The 24,646-nt window shown below is 43.2% G+C and overlaps 1 protein-coding gene across 1 annotated transcript; it reads left to right on the top strand.

Annotated features, from left to right (window-relative positions):
- The first annotated feature begins 4,289 nt into the window (after positions 1-4,289).
- Positions 4,290-24,484, top strand: LOC133412946 (protein tyrosine phosphatase type IVA 2-like). Its single transcript, XM_061696743.1, has 8 exons — positions 4,290-4,403; positions 4,920-5,073; positions 9,972-10,110; positions 17,401-17,829; positions 17,919-18,011; positions 20,356-20,486; positions 20,963-21,037; positions 21,457-24,484. Exons 4-8 carry the CDS (start codon positions 17,734-17,736, stop codon positions 21,566-21,568), a joined length of 507 nt encoding a protein of 168 aa, XP_061552727.1. The 5' UTR covers positions 4,290-4,403; positions 4,920-5,073; positions 9,972-10,110; positions 17,401-17,733; the 3' UTR covers positions 21,569-24,484.
- The last annotated feature ends 162 nt before the right edge of the window (positions 24,485-24,646 follow it).

Raw genomic sequence — 24,646 nt, 5'->3', positions numbered from 1 at the left:
GTTGGAACGCACCGAAGTCCATCATGTCTAAGATCATCAAACAAATGTAAATATCAGACAAATATAACCCAAGTGAACTTCAAATGTTGTTTTTAAATGCTGATTTCATTTATTAAGGGAGGGAAAAAAACAATTCAGTTACCGGGGCCCTGTGTGAAAAAGCTATGGCCCCCTAAAGCTAATAACTGGCTGGGCCATCCTCAGCAGCAACAGCTGAGATGAAGCATTTTCTATAACTGGCAATAAGTGTTTCATATCTCTGTGGAGATATTTGGGCCCACTCTTCCGTGCAGAATTGTTGGAATCCAGCAAAAAATGGAGGGTTTTCAAGCATGAACAGCCTTTTTAAGGTCATGCCACTGCATTTCAATCGGATTCAAGTCTGGACTTTGACTACGCCACACCGAAACCTTCATTTAGTTTTTTTTTTAAGCCATTCAGAAGATGACTTTCTGGTGTGTTTTGGATCGTTATCCTGTTGGAGAACCCAAGTGTGCTTCATTTGTAGGTCACAAACTAATGGCTGAACTTTCTCCTTCCGGAATTCATGGATCCATCAATCAAAGTTATCCAGGTCCTGAAAGAGAAAAGCAGCCCAAGACCATCACACCATGTTTCACTGTTGGTATGATGTTTTTATGTTTTTGAATGTCTCAAAGATGTTTTTTTTTTTTGTCATAATGGCTGTCTGTTGTCATACTAAAGCGGCTCCAACTACCGGAGACACATTCTTTGAGTGTTTTTGACATACTTGATTGATGATTCTTATGTTGTTTTTCTGAAATGCTTACATCAGATGTAATGAGACACACACCTTCCAAAAAGATAATTTTTTATCTCATCAGTCCATATAATATCCTCCCAAAAGTCTTGGGAATCACTCTGATGTTTTTTTTTTTTTTTTTAATGCAAAAGTAAGACACTTTTGCCTAGTCTCTTCCTCACCAATGAGTCATGAACTCTGACCTTAACTGAGGCAAGGGGGGCGTGCAGTTCTTCAGATGTTATCCTGAGTTTATTTGTGACCTCCTGGATAAGTCGTCGCTGTGCTCTAGGTGTCATTTTTGTAGGCTGGCCACCCCTGGGAAGGTTCACCACTGTTGCATGTTTTCTCCATGTGAGGATAATGGCTCTCCCTATGGTTCGCTGGAATCCTAAAGCAGCTTTGTTGCAGCTTTTTTAGATCTTTTGTCCGACTCGATTTTTTTCAGGACAGAATTTGTTTACATGATTTCTTAATTGAACAGGTCCGGAAGTAATCAGGCTTGGGTGTAATCAGTGAAAATAAACCAAAAATGGTGATATGCCACAATTAATTCATGATTTCATAAGGGGGTAATTACTTTTTCACACAAGGCCAGGTAAACATTAGTTGTTTTTTTCCTTAATAAATGGAATAAACATTTAAAAACAGCATTTTAATTTCATTTGGGTTATATTTGTCTGATAGTTACATTTGTTTGATGATCTTAAACATTAAAGTGGGCAAACTATGCAAAAATCTAAGAATTTGAGAAGGAGGGGGGAATACTTTTCCAACGCACTGTGCACTAGTGCCAAAGTAATAATTGCAGTAAATATTTGTTTAAAAACATAAATTTAGGGGAAAAAAATCTAATGAAAAACAAATACTGCAAATAACTAAGCGTGCCTTCTTGTGCAACTGTAAACAGAAGACCCCCCAATGACTGATATTCAAACTCATAAATCATATTTCAATTCAGTTTGTTGTTTTTCTATTACACCACAACTTTTCATAGTTGGGATGTTTTTCATTGTTTTTTTTGTTTTGTTTTGTTTGTTTTTTAAATGATTCGTACAGATGAGAGTAAGTAATGAGTCTCGGAGTAAACTGGGCCATTTATTTCCCTCTAGGCAAATAAGTGGGGAACATTGTTGTTCCTACAGTGTCAACGACGACTTCCTTTTACCAGGAAGTCGTTCTGACATCACCATATGATCGAGGATCTCAATTGTCTTACAGTAAAGGCACACCGAGGTGCAAGGGGCGAGGATGGAGGAGGTTCCACCGCAGTTAAACTCAAGAAAACTCACACAAAAAAAACACTTTAGCTCCTCAACAGTGATGTATAAAAATAGGCGTAAAGTATAACAGCAGGATCATAAGTAGAGCAGGATTTCACAAATAAAATAGTTCATCTTTTGCTTTTTCATTCCTTTCATTTCATTTTATTATTTTTTATTCTGTTTTATTTGGGGCAGTATTTGCAGTAAAACTGAAATGAATGACACTGACTCATGGTTATTACACAATGAAAGTCTGTGACGTTCTCAAACACATTTTCCATTCTCTGCTGTACCTCCGCATCTTGTCGTCAGCATGAAATAACGACATCGAGGAATGACGTCCAATCATTACTCCAAACCTTTGTCATTCCCGGCGCCTCGGGTGATCTCGTCGACAACTCGAGGGGATCTCTTGTGGGAGGAGCTTAATATGTATACAGAGGAGCGAGCATAGCTTTGAAGAGTAGATCCGCCAACATGCTGGAGCAGCCCAGCTAACCGACGTGCCTACTTAGCGGCCATGCTGGGGAGGTCGACGTTCCCATCAGAGGCAATGCATGGACTCTGAAATTAAATTGTAACATACTCTACTTTTTTTTTTTTGTTAGCGTCAAGGCTTCTTTATACTCCCACATTGCATCACGTGACCGACGCATTGGCCCGCGCGGCTCCTCTGCGTCGCATGACGTGCACACGGCAAAAATTGTTGCTGCTCGTAGACTGCCGCGGAGATCATCTCTCGCGATTGGTCCGTTTTAGTCACATGCTGTGATGACGTACACACTGTTCCTCCCGGTTCCACATCGCACCTACGCTGCCCCCTTCTCGATCGATTTTGCAGCATAATTAAAAGTATCATCTGGTAATCTAGGTCCATTTGTTTGAGCAGACTCTGTTCCACAGTCGCCATTGTTGTTGCTTTGTTACTTGTTACGGAAAGAAAAGGAAAAAAAAACGGCTACCGGAAATGGACACAAAATGCAGAGGAAACGCCACCATGTGGCGTCCTAGCCAATACCAGCCGTAGCGACACCCCTGACGTGGAGAAGAGCTGCAGCACACTTTTAAAACAACGCGCGTGGGTTGCGCTCGAGTATAAAGGCAAACTGCATGCGGGATAGCCGCAGTGACGTCAGCGCGGTTCCCGTCCGCGCGAGTATAAAGAAGCCTTTAAGGGTGTGCTATCAATACAAGACTTTTTTTTAAGTCAAAAAAAGATTTTAAAATGTAAAAAATAGTTTTACCTAAATCCCCTTTTTGTCATTGTACAACGTTGTACGCAACCGTATGCAGTACAATGTGCTTGTATCCTTGGTCCTTTACTGTTCTTGCCATCTAGACTTATGGGATGTGCTGACGACTTTGACCTTCCTAGCTAAGCCTCTCCGTCGGCACGCTGTTCCGAAGGGGCGTGTCTGATCTACCTACACATATCTGTCGGCGAAACAGAAAACAGAAAGTAATGAGATATACGATATGCAGGATCTCTCGTGGGAGGAGCTGACAGCACAGATATTCTTGGTAGATACGAAACGCCCATTTTGAGCTCCGTGCTGACGGCGACGCTAAGCTAGAGAGGTCAAATTCGTCAATGCATTCCACGTGTGGACAGCAAGAAAACAAAAAGACCGAAGAAGCCGGTACATTGTGCTACATGTGGTTGCGTAAAGCGTCGTTCGATTACGACAAGTTTTTTTTTTTTGGTTTGTTTGTCTTTAAATTGTTGTGCATTGATAGCATGGGTTACAACGTTGACAAAAAAGAAACCGTCATGAAAATCGGTTGAGAAATGAGTAAATTACGACTTAATTTCAGTGTTCTACATGAATTGCATTCCATAGGAACGACGACCTCTCCAAGGTGGCCGCCATGTCGGCACATCGGTGAGCCGGCTGCTACAACCCAGTGGGGCATTATTACTATTCCCACGCAGTTTCTAGGCAGGACACGCCCCACTGCAACATAATTTACTCCTGCGTCGCGGGAAGGGCAGGCAACGCAGATGTAACGAGATAACTATCCCAAACATGTAATCCGGTTTGTACGAAATAAAACACATACATTTGTTTGTTTTAGTCACATACATCCCCCGTCTGGAAGCACTACGGCGTGTTCTATAGGGATACAACAGGCAATCTTCGAGTGAATCTTTTTGGCACTAATCCGATCCCGTACAGGGCGTGTCTGCCTAGAAACCACGTGGGAATCCTAATAACGCCCCGCTGGCGTATCTAGTGTTCATATCTATGGGCTGACAAGTAAACAGGGGCGAGAGGACCAACGAGGTTAAAGAACTGAGCTGTTCCCAGCATGGCTTCCCAAGCTGACTAAACCACTCAATAGAACGCGCCTCGGTTTTTGTCGTGAACGTCGAGGTACGTGCTATTGGAACAATAAATTGGTTGCATTTTTATTTTATTTTTTTGTGACCTGTTTTCCACGAAACGACCGAAACCGAATTGGATGTAAATACAGCGTTCTCGTTTTATGTGTCATGCACAGTTTTTATAATAACGTTTTTTTTTTTTTTGCATTGGGTGACAAATGTAATCATATAATTCACGTTACATTGCAAACCAGTTGACTGGAGTGCAGTAATAACTTATTTTGGGGAAGTAAAATATTTGGCATATTGTTAAGTGAATCGGTCCTAGTTATCTCTGAAACCTGACTTTTTTTTTTTTCTCAATGTCACTTGTCAGCAGCTGATGCGTCGATTTTTGTAAACGTCATCTAAATCAACGTCTCAATATTTAACTGTCCCGCATTGTGACACAGCACGTCACCTATTCTTGAAACCGATTTCGTCATTTTGCGAAATAACGTCAAATTCTCGTTGCCGCGACACGCTGCAAGCTAACCTAAGCTAATGGGTTTTCGTTGCACCACAGCTTAGCATCTAGCTAGCAGGCCGTTGGAAGCCAGGAGCAGAATCAAAACAACAACAACAACAGCAAGCATCATCATCAATGGTGTGTCTACACCCACGAGCCGTCACATTGTCGTGTGTGTCCTCAATGAACAGTCTCCTCAGCTCACATCACAGTGAGTATTGCTTGTGTTTTAAACTTAACAAGTTCCAGAAATAAAAACTACTGAAATCATATTTTTCTTCTCGTTGTTTAAGAAAAGACTGATTGCTCAAACGAAGGTTCTTGTTCTTTGTAAAAAAAAAAAAAACATTTTTAATTGAATTACTGTCGTGTGAAAAAGAATTTGCCCGTTCCTGATTTTTTTGCATGTCATACTTAAATTCTTCCCATCATCGAACATATTTAAATATTAGTAAAAGACAACATCCCCTCCTTGAGCCGTCACCTTGTCGTGGTGGAGGGGTTTGTGTGTCCCAGTGATCATAGGAGCTAAGTTGTCTGGGGCTTTATGCCCCTGGCAGGGTCACCCATGACAAACAGGTCCTAGGTGAGGGACCAGACAAAGCACGGCTCAAAGACCCCTAATGATGACGACAAACAATGGACTTCGTTTTCCCTTGCCCGGACGCGGGTCACCGGGGCCCCCCACTGGAGCCAGGCCTGGTGGTGGGGCTCGAAGGCGCCTGTATGTTGGGGTTCACCCCGGTGGACGAGAGGGTAGCCTCCCTCCGCCTTCGGGTGGGGGGACGGGTCCTGGCTGTTGTTTGTGCCGATGCACCAAACAGGAGTTCAGAGTACCCATCCTTTTTGGAGTCCTTGGAGGGGGTGCTGGAGAGTGCTCCCGCTGGGGACTCCATTGTTCTGTTGGGGGACTTCAATGCTCACGTGGGCAATGACAGTGAGACCTGGAAGGGCGTGATTGGGAGGAACGGCCCCTCCTGATCAGAACCCGAGCGGTGTTCTGTTATTGGACTTCTGTGCTCGTCACGGATTGTCCATAACGAACACCATGTTCAAGCATAAGGGTGTCCACACGTGCACTTGGCACCAGGACACCCTAGGTCGCAGTTCGATGATCGACTTTGTGGTCGTGTCATCGGACTTGCGGTCGCATGTCTTGGACACTCAGGTGAAGAGAGGGGCGGAGCTGTCAACTGATCACCACTTGGTGGTGAGTTGGCTCCGATGGTGGGGGAAGATGCCGGACCGACGTGGCAGGCCCAAACGTATTGTGAGGGTCTGCTGGGAACGTCTGGCAGAATCCCCTGTCAGAAGGAGTTTCAACTCCCACCTCCGACAGAACTTTGCTCATGTTCCGGGGGAGGCGGGGTACATCGAGTCCGAGTGGACCATGTTCCACGCCTCCATTGCTGAGGCGGCCGACCGGAGCTGTGGCCGTAAGGTGGTCGGTGCCTGTCGTGGCGGCAATCCCCGAACCCGTTGGTGGACACCAACGGTGAGGGATGCCATCAAGCTGAAGAAGGAGTCCTATTGGGCCTTTTTGGCCTGTGGGACTCCTGAGGCAGCTGATGGGTACCGGCTGGCCAAGCGGAATGCAGCTCTGGTGGTCGTTGAAGCAAAAACTCTGGTATGGGAGGAGTTCGGTGAGGCCATGGAGAAAGACTTCCGGACGGCTTCGAGGAAATTCTGGTCCACCATCCGATGTCTCAGGAGAGGAAAGCAGTGCACCACCAACACTGTGTATAGTGGGGATGGGGCGCTGCTGACCTCGACTCGGGACGTTGTGAGTCGGTGGGGAGAATACTTCGAAGACCTCCTCAATTCCACCGACACGCCTTCCCATGAGGAAGCAGAGTGTGGGTTCTCTGAGGCGGGCTCTCCTATCTCTGGGTTTGAGGTCACCGAGGTAGTTAAAAAGCTCCCCCATCCACCCCTCGGTGGCAGAGCCCCGGGGGTGGATGAGATTCGCCCGGAGTTCCTAATGGCTCTGGATGTTGTGGGGCTGTCCTGGTAGACACGCCTTTGCAACATCGCATGGACATGGGAAACAGTGCCTCTGGATTGGCAGACTGGGGTGGTGGCCCCCCCCTTTTAAGAAGGGGGACCGGAGGGTGTGTTCCAACTACAGGGGGATCACACTGCTCAGCCTCCCTGGTAAGGTCTATTCAGGGGTGCTGGAGAGGAGGGTCCGTCGGGAAGTCGAATCTCAGATTCAGGAGGAGCTGTGTGTGGTTTTCGTCCTGGCCGTGGAACAGTGGACCAGCTCTACACCCTCGGCAGGGTCCTCGAGGGTGCATGGGAGTTCGCCCAACCAGTCTACATGTGTTTTGTGGACTTGGAGAAGGCGTTCGACCGTGCCCCTCGGGGAGTCCTGTGGAGGGTGCTTCGGGAGTATGGGGTACCGAACCCCCTGATACGGGCTCTTCAGTCCCTGTACGACCGGAGTCAGAGTTTGGTCCGCATATCCGGCAGTAAGTCGGACTCCTTCCCGGTGAGGGTTGGATTCCGCCAAGGCTGCCCTTTGTCGCCGATTCTGTTCATAACGTTTATGGACAGAATTTCTAGGCGCAGCCGAGGCGTAGAGGGGGTCCGGTTTGGTGGCCTCAGTATTGCATCTCTGCTTTTTGCTGATGATGTGATTCTGTTGGCTTCATCAAGCCGTGAACTCCAACTCTCACTGGAGCAGTTCGCAGCCGAGTGTGAAGCGGCTGGGACGAGAATCAGCACCTTCAAATCAGAGACCATGGTCCTCAGTCGGAAAAGGGTGGCATGCCCTCTCCAGGTCGGGGACGAGATCCTGCCCCAAGTGGAGGAGTTCAAGTATCTTGGGGTCTTGTTCACGAGTGAAGGAAGAATGGAACGGGAGATCGACAGGCGGATCGGTGCAGCGTCTGCAGTGATGCGGACTTTGTATCGGTCCGTTGTGGTAAAGAAGGAGCTAAGCCGAAAGGCGAAGCTCTCAATTTACCGGTCGATCTTCGTTCCTACCCTCACCTATGGTCACGAGCTGTGGGTCGTGACCGAACGAACGCGATCCCGGATACAAGCGGCCGAAATGAGTTTCCTCCGCAGGGTGTCCGGGCTCTCCCTTAGAGATAGGGTGAGAAGCTCATCCGGGAGGATCTCAGAGTAGAGCCGCTGCTCCTCCGCATTGAGAGGAGCCAGATGAGGTGGCTGGGGCATCTGATTCGGATGCCTCCCGGACGCCTCCCCGGTGAGGTGTTCCGGCCACGTCCCACCGGGAGGAGACCCCCGGGACGACCCAGGACACGCTGGAGAGACTACGTCCTTTGGCTGGCCTGGGAACGCCTTGGGATCCCCCTGGAAGAGCTGGATGAAGTGGCTGGGGAGAGGGAAGTCTGGGCGTCCCTGCTAAAGCTCCTGCCCCCGCGACCGGACCCGGATAAGCGGTAGAAAATGGATGGATGTATAAAAGACAACACAAGTAAACACAAAATGCAGTTTTTTTTATATGAAGGTTTTTATTATGATAGCGATAAGAAATCCAAACCTATATGTGAAAAAGTGATTGGCCCCTAAACCTAATGACTGTTTGGGCAATCTTTACCAGCAACAACTGCAATCAAGGGTTGACAATAACTTGCAATGAGTCTCTTAGAGCGTTGTGGAGGAGATGCGATTTAATGTTCTTTTTGCTCAGTAGTGGTTTTTTGTCTTGGAACTCTGCCATGTCGGCCATTTTTGCACAGTCTCTTTCTTATAATGGAGTCATGAGCACTGACCTTAACTGAGGCAAGTGAGGCCTGCAGTTCTTTGGATGTTGTTGTAGCGTCTTTTTGTACTCTCTTGGATGAGTCGTCGCTGCTCTGTTGGGGTAGTTTTGGTCGGCCAGTCCTGGGAAGTTTCACCACTGTTCTATGTTTTCGCCATTTGTGGATAATGGGCTCTCACTTTTTTTTCTTCCCTTAATAATAAAGACCTTCATTTAAAAACTGTAGTTTGATTTTGTGTTGACTTGTGTTGTCTTTGACTCACATTTAAGTGAGACAAATGTAAAACAAAAAAAGAAATCAGGAAGGGGGCACTTTTCACACCAATGTAGGTCCATAAATTTCAAGGTTTGGGATTTTTCCCAAAATTCCACGTTATGTATTCCAGTGGACCCCTGCATACTTGGAGTTTGGCACCAACAGATTCACCTATTCGTGAATTATTTTTACATTTTTTTTCAACTTTTTTTGATTTAAAAAAAAAAAAAACAAATGTTTTTTGGAGGGGGGGGGTCTTTTTTCTTTTTAGGGTGGGAACCAACCACAAAATTTTTTTTATTGATGGTTTATTCCCACAAGAATTTTGTGGGGGTTTGAAAATATGTATGTTTCCAATGTCATTACAATGGATACAATTATCCATGGATTTTCACGACTTGCGGTCCGGCCTGGTCCCGTCCACGTGATTCTTATTACCCTCTTTTGCAATTTAATGAATGGCTCTATATATGTTTTACATGTATTTCTGCAGATTTCAGGGCAATAGGTAAAATAGGGTAAAACGAGTTGAATACATTAAACACAAACAATATTTAGTAACCCTTTTTGCTCTGTACAGTATACCAGTTGTTTTTGATAAATTGTTTCTAATCTTTTCTATATTAAGCTTTCAACAAAGTTCCCGATCTATCTTCATCCCCCAAACTTAGTTTCATAGACGTGTTTAATTTTTACGCCATTCAAACACAACTTTAAGTTGGCATTTGCCTTGCTAGATCCAAAACATATTTAGTTTTTTTCATTCCATTTGGAGAAAGTTTGTTTCTGTTGAACCATTTGTTTAATTTGATCAGTTCACGTTCTTATTTTACTGCGATTGGCTGGCAACCAGCTCACGCCCAAAGATAGCTGGGATAGGCTCCAGCACGCCCGTGACCCTAGTGAGGATAACCAGAACGGAAGATGAATGAAACAATGAATGAATGAATGTTCTTATATTAAGATGACTTCATTAATATCGTGTCCAGAGCAAAAAAAAAAAAAAAATTTGTATTGCCAGCAAAGGTCACTAGCTTAAGAATCTGTGATACTCTGCAGGTATCATTTAGTCAGCGAGTCAGTAACTCAATTAACCATCCCATATTGTAACTTTTCTCAGGCTGCTCATGTATGGCAGTTGCAAGGCTTGAAGGGGAGTTCTGCCAAGCCCAGCACCTGTTGCTCATTGTGGACAAGTGAACCACAGAGACCAGAAAGACACAAACGCTGCCATTCACAAACACACGCGCGCGCACAAGGTACGTCAGAGTGCATAAACATACGCGGACAAAATTGTTGGTAACCCCTCTGTTCATGAAAGAAAAACCCACAGTGGTCACAGAAATAACTTTAAATTGACAAAGGTAAAAAATAAACAAAAAAATTAATGAAAATTAACGAATGAAAATCAGACATTGCTTTTGAATTGTTGGGTCAACATAATTATTGAAAAAAAAAAAACTAACTGATGAACAGGCCTGGACAAAAATGTTGATACCCCTAGAAAAGATGGAAAATAATTTGACCAAAGGGACATGTTTAAACAAGGTGTGTCCTTCGATTAGCATCATAGATATCTTCAAACTAATAATCATTAAGTTTGCCTATTTAAAGGGTGACAAGTAATCACTGTACTGCTTGGTGACATGGTGTGTACCACACCAAATATGGGTTACATGAAACATAGAGGAGGCTCTGTTATGTTCTGGGGCTGCTTTGCTCCACACGGTGTCTTGAATCTGTGCAGGGTACAATGAGATCTCAAGACCGTCAAGGTATTCTAGAGAGAAATGTGTTCACCGGTGTCGGAAAGCTTGGTCTCAGTCGCAGGTCATGGGTCTTGCAACAGGATAATGAACTAAAACACATAGCTAAAAATACCCAGGAATGGCTAAGAATAGTAATGCACCAACATTTCGGCCGCAAAAAATGTTTTGGCCGAAAATAAGAAAAAAAAAAAAAACTGTCTGGTACAGTACACTGGTGACATTGGTTTGGCTGGAACTGCATTGTAGTGGAGATTAGCCAACTTTGAAGAGCAGGCAAATTGGTAATTATTTTTAGAGGGAAATACTGTAATATACGACAATGCTAGACCGCTCCATAAATGGATGGACTGGAAAGAAATTGGTGTTACCGCTGCTACTTCAACTGAAAAGATGAACCTATAACTTAAAAGTACATTTATATAATACATCTTTATAATGCAGCACTATGGGGGGCACAAGTCAGTGCAAACTGTAGGCCGGTCCCAAGCCCGGATAAATGCAGAGGGTTGCGTCAGGAAGGGCATCCGGTTTAAAACCTTGCCAAACAAATATGAGCGTTCATCCAAAGAATTCCATACCGGATCGGTCGTGGCCCGGGTTAACAACGTCCGGCACCGTCAACCTGCGGGGCGCCGTTGGAAATTCACCTACTGTGGGTCGAAGTCGAAGAAGAAGAGGTGGAAAGCGGGTTCTTCGGCAGAAAGAGAAGAGGAAAACACAGAGCCTAGAACTGAATGTGGGGACTTTGAATGTTGGGACTATGACAGGAAAATCTCGGGAGTTGGTTGACATGATGATTAGGAGAAAGGTTGATATATTGTGTGTCCGGGAGACCAGGTGGAAAGGCAGTAAAGCTAGAAGTTTAGGGGCAGGGTTTAAATTATTTTACCATGGTGTAGATGGGAAGAGAAATGGAGTCGGGGTTATTTTAAAAGAAGAGTTGGCTAAGAATGTCTTGGAGGTGAAAAGAGTATCAGATCGAGTGATGAGGCTGAAATTTGAAATTAAGGGTGTTATGTGTAATGTGATTAGTGGCTATGCCCCACAGGTAGGATGTGACCTAGAGGTGAAAGATAAATTCTGGAAGGAGTTAGATGATGTAGTTCTGAGCATCCCAGACAGAGAGAGAGTCGTAATTGGTGCAGATTGTAATGGACATGTTGGTGAAGGTAATAGGGGTGATGAAGAAGTGATGGGTAAGTACGACATCCAGGAAAGGAACTTGGTGGGACAGATGGTGGTGGACTTTGCAACAAGGATGCAAATGGCTGTAGTGAACACATTTTCCAGAAGAGGCACGAACATAGGGTGACCTACAAGAGCGGAAGTAGAAGCACACAGGTGGATTACATCTTGTGCAGACGATGTAATCTGAAGGAGGTTACCAACTGTAAGGTAGTGGTAGGGGAGAGACAGCATAGGATGGTGGTGGGGAGGAAAATTAGGAAGACAAAGGCAGAGAAGAGAACCATGTGGTGGAAGCTGAGACAGGACGAGTGTTGTGCAGCTTTTCGGAAAGAGGCGATACAGGCTCTTGGTGGACGGGAGGAGCTTCCAGAAGACTGGACCACTGCAGCCAAGGTGATCAGAGAAGCAGGCAGGAGAGTACTTGGTGTATCTTCTGGCAGGAAAGGAGAGAAGGAGACTTGGTGGTGGAACCTCACAGTACAGGAAATCATACAAGGAAAAAGGTTACCGAAGAAGAAGTGGGACACTGAGAAGACCGAGGAGAGGCGAAAGGAATACATTGAGATGCAACACAGGGCAAAGGTAGAGGTGGCAAAGGCAAAACAAGAGGCATATGATGACATGTCTGGCAGGTTGGACACTAAAGAAGGAGAAAAGGATCTATACAGGCTGGCCAGACAGAGGGATAGAGATGGGAAGGATGTGCAGCAGGTTAGGGTGATTAAGGATAGAGATGGAAATATGTTGACTGGTGCCAGCAGTGTGCGAGCTAGATGGAAAGAATACTTCGAGGAGTTGATGAATGAGGAAAATGATAGAGAAGGGAGAGTAGAAGAGGCAAGTGTGGTGGACCAGGAAGTGGCAATCATTAGTAAGGGGGAAGTTAGAAAGGCATTAAAGAGAATGAAAAATGGGGAGGCAGTTGGTCCTGATGACATTCCTGTGGAGGTATGGAAGCATTTAGGAGAGGTGGCTGCGGAGTTTTTGACCAGCTTGTTCAATAGAATTCTAGCGGGTGAGAAGATGCCTGAGGAATGGAGGAAAAGCGTACTGGTGCCCATTTTTTAAGAACAAAGGTGATGTGCAGAGCTGTGGCAACTATCGAGGAATAAAGTTGATGAGCCACACAATGAAGTTATGGGAAAGAGTAGTGGAGGCTAGACTCAGGACAGAAGTGAGTATTTGCGAGCAACAGTATGGTTTCATGCCTAGAAAGAGTACCACAGATGCATTATTTGCCTTGAGGATGCTGATGGAAAAGTACAGAGAAGGTCAGAAGGAGCTACATTGTGTCTTTGTAGATCTAGAGAAAGCCTATGACAGAGTACCCAGAGAGGAACTGTGGTACTGCATGCGGAAGTCTGGAGTGGCAGAGAAGTATGTTAGAATAATACAGGACATGTATGAGGGCGGCAGAACAGCGGTGAGGTGTTCTGTAGGTGTGACAGAAGAATTTAAGGTGGACGTGGGACTGCATCAGTGATCAGCCCTGACCCCCTTCCTTTTTGCAGTGGTGATGGATAGGCTGACAGATGAGGTTAGACTGGAATCTCCGTGGACCATGATGTTTGCAGATGACATTGTGATCTGCAGTGAAAGAAGGAAGCAGCTGGAGGAACAGTTAGAAAGATGGAGGCATGCACTGGAAAGAAGAGGAATGAAGATTAGCCGAAGTAAAACAGAATATATGTGCATGAATGAGAGGGGTGGTGGGGGAAGAATGAGGCTACAGGGAGAAGAGATAGCAAGGGTGGAGGACTTTAAATACTTGGGGTCAACCGTCCAGAGCAATGGTGAGTGTGGTCAGGAAGTGAAGAAACGGGTCCAAGCAGGTTGGAACGGGTGGAGGAAGCTGTCAGGTGTGTTATGTGACAGAAGAGTCTCTGCTAGGATGAAGGGCAAAGTTTATAAAACAGTGGTGAGGCCAGCCATGATGTACGGATTAGGGACAATGGCACTGAAGAGACAACAGGAAGCAGAGCTGGAGGTGGCGGAAATGAAGATGTTGAGGTTCGCTCTTGGAGTGACCAGGTTGGATAAAATTAGAAATGAGCTCATCAGAGGGACAGCCAAGGTTTGATGTTTTGGAGAAAAGTTAGAGAGAGCAGACTTCAATGGTTTGGACACGTCCAGAGGAGAAATAGTGAGTATATTGGTAGAAGGATGATGAGGATGGAGCTGCCAGGCAAGAGAGCTAGAGGAAGACCAAAGAGAAGGTTGATGGATGTCGTGAGGGAAGACATGATGGCAGTTGGTGTTCGAGAGGAGGATGCAGGAGATAGGCTTACATGGAAAAGGATGACGCGCTGTGGCGACCCCTAACGGGACAAGCCCAAAGGAAAAGAAGAAGAAGAAGAATATCATACATCTTTATAATATAACCTTTATAAGTCCCACAATGGAGAAATTTGCATTTCAGCAGCAATAGTGGATACAGGAAATGCAAAAACAGCATGCAAGAGAAGGCTTGCAAATGTATCAGCCAGGTTGATGCAAATATTGAAGCCATAATTTATTAAAGATTACGATAATAATTGTAATGGGTAATATATAAGTAATGATTGTTGTGAAATTGAACAGTATGCAGAATTGTTATTATTTTGTTTTAAAATCCAACTGCATAATATACTCCAATAACTGTCCCACGGGAGTCTTGACATAATTTTAAAAATGTGGAAATTCAGACAAATTGTTCTGAAAATGAATTTCTGTAGTTTGGAAGCTTTGCAGTCATAGCCATAAATACAATTTTACTTGGCATACTTTTATAATAAAAAATGTATGGGAATTATTTAATTTTATTAGACTTTACATCGATCTGATCGACTTGATTGGTATCTGCCGATAATTAGCATTTTATGCTGATCGGCTTTAATGACATTCGCTGCAAGACATTTACGCCGCGTCGCCATCAAGTAATGTATATTTGAATCCAAACGCTCGTTCATATTTAGCCTTGTCGCGTGTCTTTTGACGTAGTACTGTAACTATCTGACAACCAATGAAGTTATTTAAAAAAAAAAAAAAAAAAAAAATACGTCGGCGGTGTGGGACTGACAACACGTCTGAGACTGACAACATATAATACCTGGATCGGACTACAAGACGGTCTTTCATGGTTGCACTGTCAGACTACTGCAATAAAATGTATTCCAATACCACCCCATCCCGTCTTTTACCAACACTGGGCTCTATCTGGTCAACTCAAACACTCGTCACCATGGCAATGACATCGCAACGCATGTATTATACGAACAAAACTGGGAAAAACGTGTGGTCACCAGTGCTCGAGAGATTCCGTTCTTTTAAGGATTGCTCGAGGTATGTTCATGTATTTTTAATACAACCCCAATTCCAATGAAGTTGGGACGTTGTGTTAAACATGAATAAAAACAGAATACAATGATTTGCAAATCATGTTCAACCTATATTTCATTGAATACACGATAAAGACAAGATATTTAATGTTCAAACTGATAAACCTTATTGTTTTTAGCATATAATCATTAACTTAGAATTTTATGGCTGCAGCACGTTTCAAAAAAGCTGGGACAGGTGGCAAAAAGAAAGTTGAGGAATGCTCATCAAACACCTGTTTGGAACATCCCACACGTGAACAGGGTAGTTGGGAAAAGGTGGGTGCCATGATTGGTGCGTGAGAAAATAGTCGACCAGTTTAAGGGCAATGTTCCTCAACGTACAATTGCAAGAAAATTAGGGATTTCATCATCTCCGGTCCATAATATCATCAAAAGGTTCAGAGAATCTGGAGAAATCACTGCATGTAAGCGGCAAGCCCGAAAACCAACATTGAATACCCGTGACCTTCGATCCCTCAGGCGGCACAGCATCAAAAACCGACATCAGTGTGTAAAGGATATCACCACATGGGATCAGGAACACTTCAGAAAATAAATCTCAGTAAATACAGTTCGGCGCTACAGCCGTAAGTGCGACCTGAAACTCTACTATGCAAAGCAAAAGCCAGAAACGCCGCTGGCTTCCCTGGGTCCGAGCTCATCTAAAATGGACTGATGCAAAGTGGAAAAGTGTTTTGTAGTCCGACGAGTCCACATTTCAAATTGTTTTTGGAAATTGTGGACATCATGTCCTCCGGGCCAAAGAGGAAAAGAACCATCCGGACTGTTATGGACGCAAAGTTCAAAGCCCAGCATCTGTGATGATATGGGGCTGTGTTATTGCCAATGGCATGGGTAGCTTACACATCTGTGAAGGCACCATTAATGCTAAAAGGTACATACAGGGTTTGGAGAAACATATGCTGCCATCCAAGCCACGTCTTTTTCATGGACACCCCTGCTTATTTCAGCAAGACACTGCCAAACCACATTCTGCACGTGTTACAACAGCGGGGCTTTGTAGTAAAAGAGTGAAGGTACGAGACTGGCCTGCATGTAGTCCAGACCTGCCAAGCTTCAACAATTATTGTCCTCAGTTCCCAAACGTTTATTGAATGTTGCTAAAGAAAAGGTGATGTAACACAGTGGTAAACATGACCCTGTGCCAACTTTTTTGGAACGTATTGCAGCCATAAAACTCAAAGTTAATGATTTTGCTAAAAATAATAAAGTTTATCAGTTTGAACATTAAATATCTTGTCTTTGTAGTGTATTCAATGAAATATAGGTTGAACATGATTAGCAAATCATTGTATTCTGTTTTTATTTATGTTTAACACAACGTCCCAACTTCATTGGAATTGGGGTTGTACGATACCACTCGTAAGCAGGGAACAAAATGTTAAGTAGCCTAGCAAGCTAGTGCTAGCACGAATGGTTGTACGTAAACATGCCAGCGGTATGTCGAATCAGGGTTAGCTAACCGCTCTAAAGTTTGTGTGCAAACTAATTTAATTACAATAAAGTCATTCAATTACAGTAAATTAGCACCCATTATTTCTGTCATGTTGTAATGTTGGTTTGACCTGACTGATTAGAATACATGACCTGACGAGAGAAGACTTTTGAAGATACTCGGTATACAGTACACAATTATATACAGTAAATGAACAAGTCATTAAAATAGACACATTGCATCTTGTGATGGGATCGGTTATCGTTTTTCTAAACTCTGTGATCAGCCCCCAAAATCCTGATCGTCTAAAGCCTAATTTTTATGTTTCAATTAATGTATAGCGCTTTGTGTTGCATTTTTGAAACATGCCGCCTGGAGAAAGCCCCTTTTAAAAAAAAAAAAATAATAATAATAAATAGCTGCTGCGAGGTGCAGAAGTTTCTTTGAAAGTTAGAAAAATTGTTTGATTGCATTGATTGCCTCAAAAGGTCGTGAAACAAAATAGTAAGTTAAAGGTACCATCATTTTTGTCCAGGCCTGTTTCATGAGTTTGTTTTTTAAAATAATTCTGTTGAACCACAATTCAAAAGCAATGTCTGATTTTCATTGGTGAAATTCCATTAAATTTGTATTTATTATTACTTTTAGGACGTTATTATTGTGACAACTGCGAGTATTTCTTTCACTAACAGAGGAGTACCAAACATTTTGTTCCATGTGTGTAATTGTAATAATACAATATATACATGTAACACATACTTTCACTTATCTTTGCAGGCCCTCCCTGCCATCCTGTTAAATCACATGACGAAATCTTTGGGAAAAGCAGAGGCTTTGTTTTTTATTTGTGGTCTCTACCTTATCTCCACTTGCTTTCCATACTTATCCTCTCATGTGCCCTTCTCAACTGATTTACTTGTCTGAATGGGCTGACATTTTTTAAAGGAAGGCTGGACTGATCTTTTAAAGAAAAAAAAGAAAAGAAAAATGTATTTAATGTTTTCAGTTTTTCCATCTTCCCCATTCTAAGATTTTATCTACCATTCATCCTGTATATCACGAAACAGTTGCTATTCTATATTAAGTAGCACAGTGCTGTGGGTGTGAAAAATGAACCGTCTTGCTCCAGTGGAAATCTCTTATGACTGTTTAAGGTTCCTCATCACGCACAATCCCACGAATGCGCAACTTGGAAGGTTTATAGAGGTAGGCGATTCTTTTTTTTCTTTTCTTTCAACAACAGCTGTGGTATTACTGTTTGTCGTGACTTTGAAATAATGTGTGTTGATCCAAAGGATCTAAAGACATATGGAGCTAACACCCTGGTAAGGGTGTGTGCGTCTACTTATGACAAGGGACCAGTGGAACAAGAAGGCATTCGAGTCCTGGTGAGTGATAGATTTAGGCCAGATTTTCCCCAAATCCTTCTTTTTAATGATCCATAAAAATAGTTTGTGTTACTGAAAAACTGGGGAACTTGTAATTCCTTCAGGAATTGTGTGTGAAATCTGGAGATTTATCCATCCATCCATTTTCTGAGCCGCTTCTCCTCACTAGGGTCGCGGGCGTGCTGGAGCCTATCCCAGGTGTCATCGGGCAGGAGGCGGGGTACACCCTGAACTGGTTGCCAGCCAATCGCAGGGCTCGTAGAAACAAACAACCATTCGCACTCACAGTCATGCCTACGGGCAATTTAGAGTCTCCAATTAATGCATGTTTTTGGGATGTGGGAGGAAACCGGAGTGCCCGGAGAAAACCCACGCAGGCACGGGGAGAACATGCAATCGCCACACAGGCGGGGCCGGGGATTGAACCCGGGTCCACAGAACTGTGAGGCTGACGCTCTAACCAGTCGTCCACCGTGCCGCCTCTGGAGATTTAATTTGAAAATATTTATTGGCTTGAGAAATTCTGCCCATGACCGAAAATTCCATGCAGAATAAATGAACAAGCAGAAGGATTTAAACGCGATTAATAATGTACTGTACACAGATGCAACGTTCCTCAGATAAAATGCACCTAGCCCCTGAGAAGAAGAAGAAGAATGCTTGTTTCAGAGCATTCACATCGTGGCATATTCTCCCGTATGCTTAATTCCGTTCTTCTCAGCGCAAATTCTCCCGTCCACTTATGTCATGAATGCTCGTGCCAACTACGCACTCTGGGAGAAGCAACCCTGGAATGCGGCCGTCCACTGTCAAATCTGGACGTGAGCGTATTTAACGGCAGGACACTATCACCAGAGAGTGTCTATGTTTTATCGACGACACGGTAATTATTTGCGACATCCCTCCCCCTTGTCGGGGTGAGGTGCATTAGCGCAACCCCGCGGTGCGCGTTGCAGCTGGGAGTGGCCCCTCCCCCCCGCTCGTTTTGCGACACATAACGCTTTGAATTTCATCACACTAATGTCAAAAATTCAAACGTGCAATATGGTGGTGACTGCTTATCACGGGCCCCGATGCGTGCAGTCATGAGCACACTATTACTTCCGAATGAAGCTGTGGACATGTCATCACTAATGCAGCAATGATTAACTTCCATATCCTCTAAGGAGCTTAACACAGCAAACTGGCAGGAGGGGGGTTCGAACCCGGACCGCCTGCTTCGCAGTTCTGGTCGTAACGCACTGGGCGTGGTGGCCGACTGCCTAGAGCGTCTGCCTCACAGTTCTGAGGACCGGGGTTCAAATCCCGGCCCCGCCTGTGTGGAGTTTGCATGTTCTCCCCGTGCCTGCGTGGGTTTTCTCCCAAAAAACATGCATGTTAGGTTGACTGAAGACTCTAAATTGCCCATAGGTGTGAGTGTGAGTGTGAAAGAAAAAGAGAGAAAGTAGTATCAAACAAGCTGTGACAGTAACACATTTTGCTGGACAATATATTGTCCCACAAATTATTGCAGATAACCTATATCATTCTCAGCATTTTTTTTGGTTGGTTTTTTTTTTTGTTTTTGTTTTTTTTAAAATAAACCAAATGAACCAGTGTGTATTGTCACGCTCACGTAGAGGTTGATGTTTGAGCTTGACCACACACTCTGTGGTGGCGGAGTAAAATGCAGAAAGGAAAGTGAGGGGTTTCTGTTGGATTTATCTTACCAAACATTATAATGAATAAACACAAAAGGAATGAAGGCGTTGGTCATTTTACTCATGAGGAGGACGCATGGGAGATTGTTCAGGTTACAGCCTCTCAACACGCTCTAAACAATCTCCCCCGTCGCTCCTACGTTTATTTGAAAATAGGAGGGTTCTACAAGACATAATGTTCTAAGCATTAAGACACAACACAAAACATAGGACCAGACGACACCTGTCCCGTCCCCGACCACATCCGATCACGTCCTTGGTCAAGGCGCCCTTCCATCAAATGTTGCTGAGTCATCTTCTTGAAGGCGAGACATCTTTCTATCTAAATATTGTCCATAATATACTAATGCAAGGTACTAATGCAAAATACTAATGCAAGCTAAGCAAATAAATGATAACTACTAAAATATATGTAACAGTTTCGTTCTCGGTATGGCGTGCAACACGAAAGACGCAGCAGCGTGTGAACTGATTTTTTTTCCCCTTGAGGGGATTATAATGAGTATAGTAAGTTATAAAAAACCTGACATTGCCACCTTTGTTTCTGTATATTTTTTGCCCCCTCCAGATGGTGAATTGATTCAATCGGAATATGGCGATGCGGCGATTCATCAATATTTTGACCCACCCCTACTTTGTTCCAGGATATGCCATTTGACGATGGCTCGGCCCCCCCAGATGAAGTGGTTGATGATTGGCTGAGTCTTTTGCAGACAAAGTTTCGAGACGAGCCTGGCAGCTGTGTGGCTGTGCATTGTGTTGCTGGACTGGGCAGGTATGTTTTCCCTACATGCATGATGTACTGTACATATGTTTATTTTTTCTGAATGCTGAACAGTAGTGGGTCACCTGGCTCTCGCAAACTGCAACTGGAAAATTGAGGTGGTCTGTCCTTCCCCTTTTTGGAAAGACTTCTGGGGGGGGGGGTCTGTGGGACATTATCATGCAGTTGAGCATTTGTAAAATCAGAATGCAATGATGTTTGGTGAGAGAGCATGCTTGGCTGTGCTTTGATCTCTGTTCTTGTTCATCCCAAACATGTTTGATAATGTTTGGTGCCTGCATTGGAAATTAACTTTTTTTTTTGGGGGGTAAACGTCGACACATTTGGATGAATATTACTTTCTATCCCTGGCCCACCCCAAACACGTCTCAAAAGTGGGTTGAGAATGACTGACCGGTGTGAACTGATTGACGATAGGCTACACTGCCCCCCTCGTTAAGTTATCGGAATTGACTTTTTGTCCCCAGAGCTCCAGTGTTGGTCGCCCTTGCTCTCATCGAGTGTGGGATGGAGTATGAAGATGCCGTTCACTTCATAAGACTGTGAGTACATTCGCACCTAATGCCACGTTATTTTTAAAGTTTGTACATGGCAGCTTTTACACTTTCCCAGTGGTTCTCAAACCTTTTACACCAAGTCCAGTCCTAAAAAAATAAAAAAATAAAAAAAAAAATAATTCAATCAATTAACATGTATTTCACAAAAGTTAAATACAAATTGTACCCATCTAAAAGGTTTAAAACAAACGTATTAAAGATGAACTGCAAACGTATTGTCCTAAAAATTGAAATACAACTGAACTGTAGTTGGCAGTTGCAGTGATTCTATCGCATGCCACTAGGGGCAGCCCAGATAGCGCCAGCGGTACTAGTACCACACTTTGAGAATCACGGGGTGCCTTACTCACAAAACTATCCTTTTTCTGAATATTGCGTTCAAGCATCATGATGTTGTTTTCCAGGAAGCGCCGGGGAGCATTCAACTCAAAGCAGCTGCTTTTCCTGGAAAACTACAAACCCAAACTGTGCTTGCGCTCCAAAGATGCTAACGGACAGAGTTGCACAATACAGTAGGAATCGACGAGCGCAGCTTCCTGCCACCGTAGGCGGTTCAAGCATGTTTTGATGATGATGTATGTGGAAAAAAATGTTAAGACGTCCTTAAAACATCTACCGGTAATTAAGATTGTCCAAGAAGTAATTCGACTTGTAATAGCTTGCAGTCCTGGGGACTTCCCGCTCCATCGATTGAGTCCGCAATCCATAATTGGATATTACACACGGAAAGTTTTGGATCTTAATGTTATGGTAAAGCTGAAGTACACATCCGCTGTTCAAATTATGTCAAAACAAGATCTCACCGAGTCGAACTGTTCTTCGTTTTGGTTTATCCATCCGTGACGACGTGCACTGTGAGCAGGCACGTTGTCATGACGAAGCAGCCACGAGTTGCCCCGCCTCAAACGCTTTCCTCTTCTCACGCACCGAACACAGCAAACACTGCAGAATCTCTTTTTGGGGCTTGCTGGTTGATTGTCTGTATTTTGGTGTTTTTAGCTATTTAGTGGCCACTTACAAGGAATTCATGCTGTCTATTTCTATACTTAAAAGGAACCCCAACTGTAATGACCAATATGTCTGAAAATACAACCACTGACATGCAGTGTTACATATTTCTAAGTTATTCAAGTTTTAACACTTGTTTTGTGTCCGGCGTAATTTGATACGCGGCGGCCATCATATGTTTGTGTAAGAAATAAGGCAACTATGCGATCCACCTGCTTGTACTGGAACAATAGAACCATATAGAACAGTATATATTTATAATGGCGCCTCCAAGATGAAAATCCGCATCGTGACCACATTTGTGTCTGGGTCCCAGTCTCCTAAGACCATGTACACACAAGGACTTTTTAATATCTTAATAGATTGTTTATCTGTTACAGACCCCACACACGAAGATGAAAAAAATCAAAAAATACAAATCACGCATTTAACAGCGACGCAGCACACCACACACACCAAAGATCGTCCTCCAATTACAAATCTCACGTGATCCGATATGATCTAACAAAAACGAAGAAGAAAGAAAGCAATAACCGCAAAGCACAAGACGCAACATGGAAGAGGCGATACGAGGAGAGGGGATGATGAGGGTCTTGGATCTATTTTTTTTTTTTTTTTTTTTACAGAAAAATCCCAAACTACAAAAGAATAGGGGGATAAAAAAGATCACTGGGGGGGGGAAAAAAATGGACTTTTTTATTATTATTATTTTTTTTTTTCTTGCAGTGACATTAAATAAGCACCCACGGGCTTCCCACAGCTTCACGAGCTGGGCCTCCATTTCTGGGATCCAAAATGTTGTGTTTTAGATTAGCACATGTTTTTTTATTTTCTTTTTTTATTTTTTTTTTTTTTATTTTTTCCCCCCACCCACTCCCTTGTTCCTGAGTCAGGTCACTTCTTGATTGGTTCCATTCCGTTTGACGTCACACTTGACAGAGGTCGTGACTCTGGAGTCGTCAGCTTGCCCCACACGTATGAAGATTTTTTTTATTCCCCCCCCCCGTACTTAATATTATCAGTCCCGATTATCTTTGTGTCTACCAGGCCTGAGAGATTTAAGATTGGCTCATATTTTGTGTAGTAATTATTATTTTTTTTAAAAAAAAAATATATATATATATATATTTATTTATTATTATTATTTTTTTTTTAAACCACTCAAATTAGGGGTTTTGTTTTATGCTTTTTTCCCCCCCTCAGAACAATAATTTGTACAAATGTATTCCTGCACTATGGAAATATATAGTACAGTTGATTGTGCAATGATAAAATGAGACAAAATATTGAAGTGTAACATTTATCTTAAGGTTTATGTATGTATAACTGTCAATTAGAAGTTATGAAAACCTTCCCATCTGGCATTCCAAGAATGTGACAGGTTCGCAAATAATTGTGGCTCTGATAATGTCATTGATAAATCACTTTTTTTTTTTTTTTGCATCTAAACAAAAAATATTGGCATTTGTTCCATTCAACATCCGCCTTTGGTTAATACGGAGCAAAAAAAAACAAAACCAAAAAATACATGTGGCGCGATGAAGTCGAGCTTCTTTTGTCAAGTTTGTGCTTTTCACTTGTCACTCCACATTCAGATGAATGTTTTGTTTGTTTTTAAATGTGTACTTCCAATCTCTCCTCTTTGACCTGTGTCCAGGGTGTAGCGCCGATAGTTCAGCGAGGATTTTCAATTTTCAGGTGTATGTCAGGTGAAGGTGAAATGTATTAGGCAAATGTTGCTGTATTATATAATAATAATGTATCTACTATTTATCCCGTGTCATGTCACTGTGTTTTTCTATAGAATCACCTTATACTGCAATGGTTTTCCAGTGGTCACCAAGTCTAAAGGGGAAATTGGTTAAAAATTGTTGACTCTACAGTGCTGTAAAAAAAAAAAAAAAAAAGTATTGCCCCCTTCTTGATTTCTCGTTTGCATGTTTCTCACATTTCAAAAGTTTCCAATCATCAAACCAACACGTACGGCCAGATAATTTTGGATTGCCCCCCCCATGACCTTAATAAATAAAATCCTCATTTAGAAACTGCCTTTTGTATTTACTTGGGTTGTCTTAATGAGATGTTCGAAGTGGCCACTCGAAAAACATTTAAGTATGATAAATATGCAAAAATCAGGAAGGACAAATTAACTTTTTACTTGGCACTGTATGCTTAATGGGGTTTGCGACCTGCGCTCTGTGCAACCATGTGATGCAAACACTCCTTGTTATTGTTCCAACCGTAGAGCACATCTTTTACCCAACATGCCCAAGTTCCTTTTCATCTCTGGTACTCTTTTGGGCATTGTGTTAAATGCTGTCAACAATGTCTTAGTTTTCTTTGCTGTTCCTTTTGATCTATTTATACCTCTTATTTCACTGTGTTTCTGTGTGAATTGCCTCCTGACATTAAACCTGATAAGTAGTCTTTTTGTGTTCTTGTACAACACCTAAACACTAGAGGGACTATCCACATTCACACACACTTCAATAAGACATTTAGGGGAAAACAAATGTTTATTATTTCTACATTCTTACTACATGGGAATGAATGTTTAATATATGCGGTCCCATCGACACAGACGCA

This window comes from Phycodurus eques, chromosome 14 (genome assembly GCF_024500275.1).
Source record: "Phycodurus eques isolate BA_2022a chromosome 14, UOR_Pequ_1.1, whole genome shotgun sequence".
Classification (NCBI taxonomy): Eukaryota; Metazoa; Chordata; class Actinopteri; order Syngnathiformes; family Syngnathidae; genus Phycodurus; species Phycodurus eques.
The sequence above is the reverse complement of the archived record's forward strand: the minus strand, read 5'-3'. Positions and strand labels throughout refer to the sequence as shown.

Bases quoted from the DNA above. Each gene is read 5' to 3' on its own strand.
- LOC133412946 (XM_061696743.1), top strand. From the start codon at position 17,734: ATGAACCGTCTTGCTCCAGTGGAAATCTCTTATGACTGTTTAAGGTTC. The intron at 17,830-17,918 runs GTAGGCGATTCT...GTTGATCCAAAG, and splicing joins AACTTGGAAGGTTTATAGAG to GATCTAAAGACATATGGAGC. The intron at 20,487-20,962 runs GTATGTTTTCCC...TTTTGTCCCCAG, and splicing joins TGTGTTGCTGGACTGGGCAG to AGCTCCAGTGTTGGTCGCCC.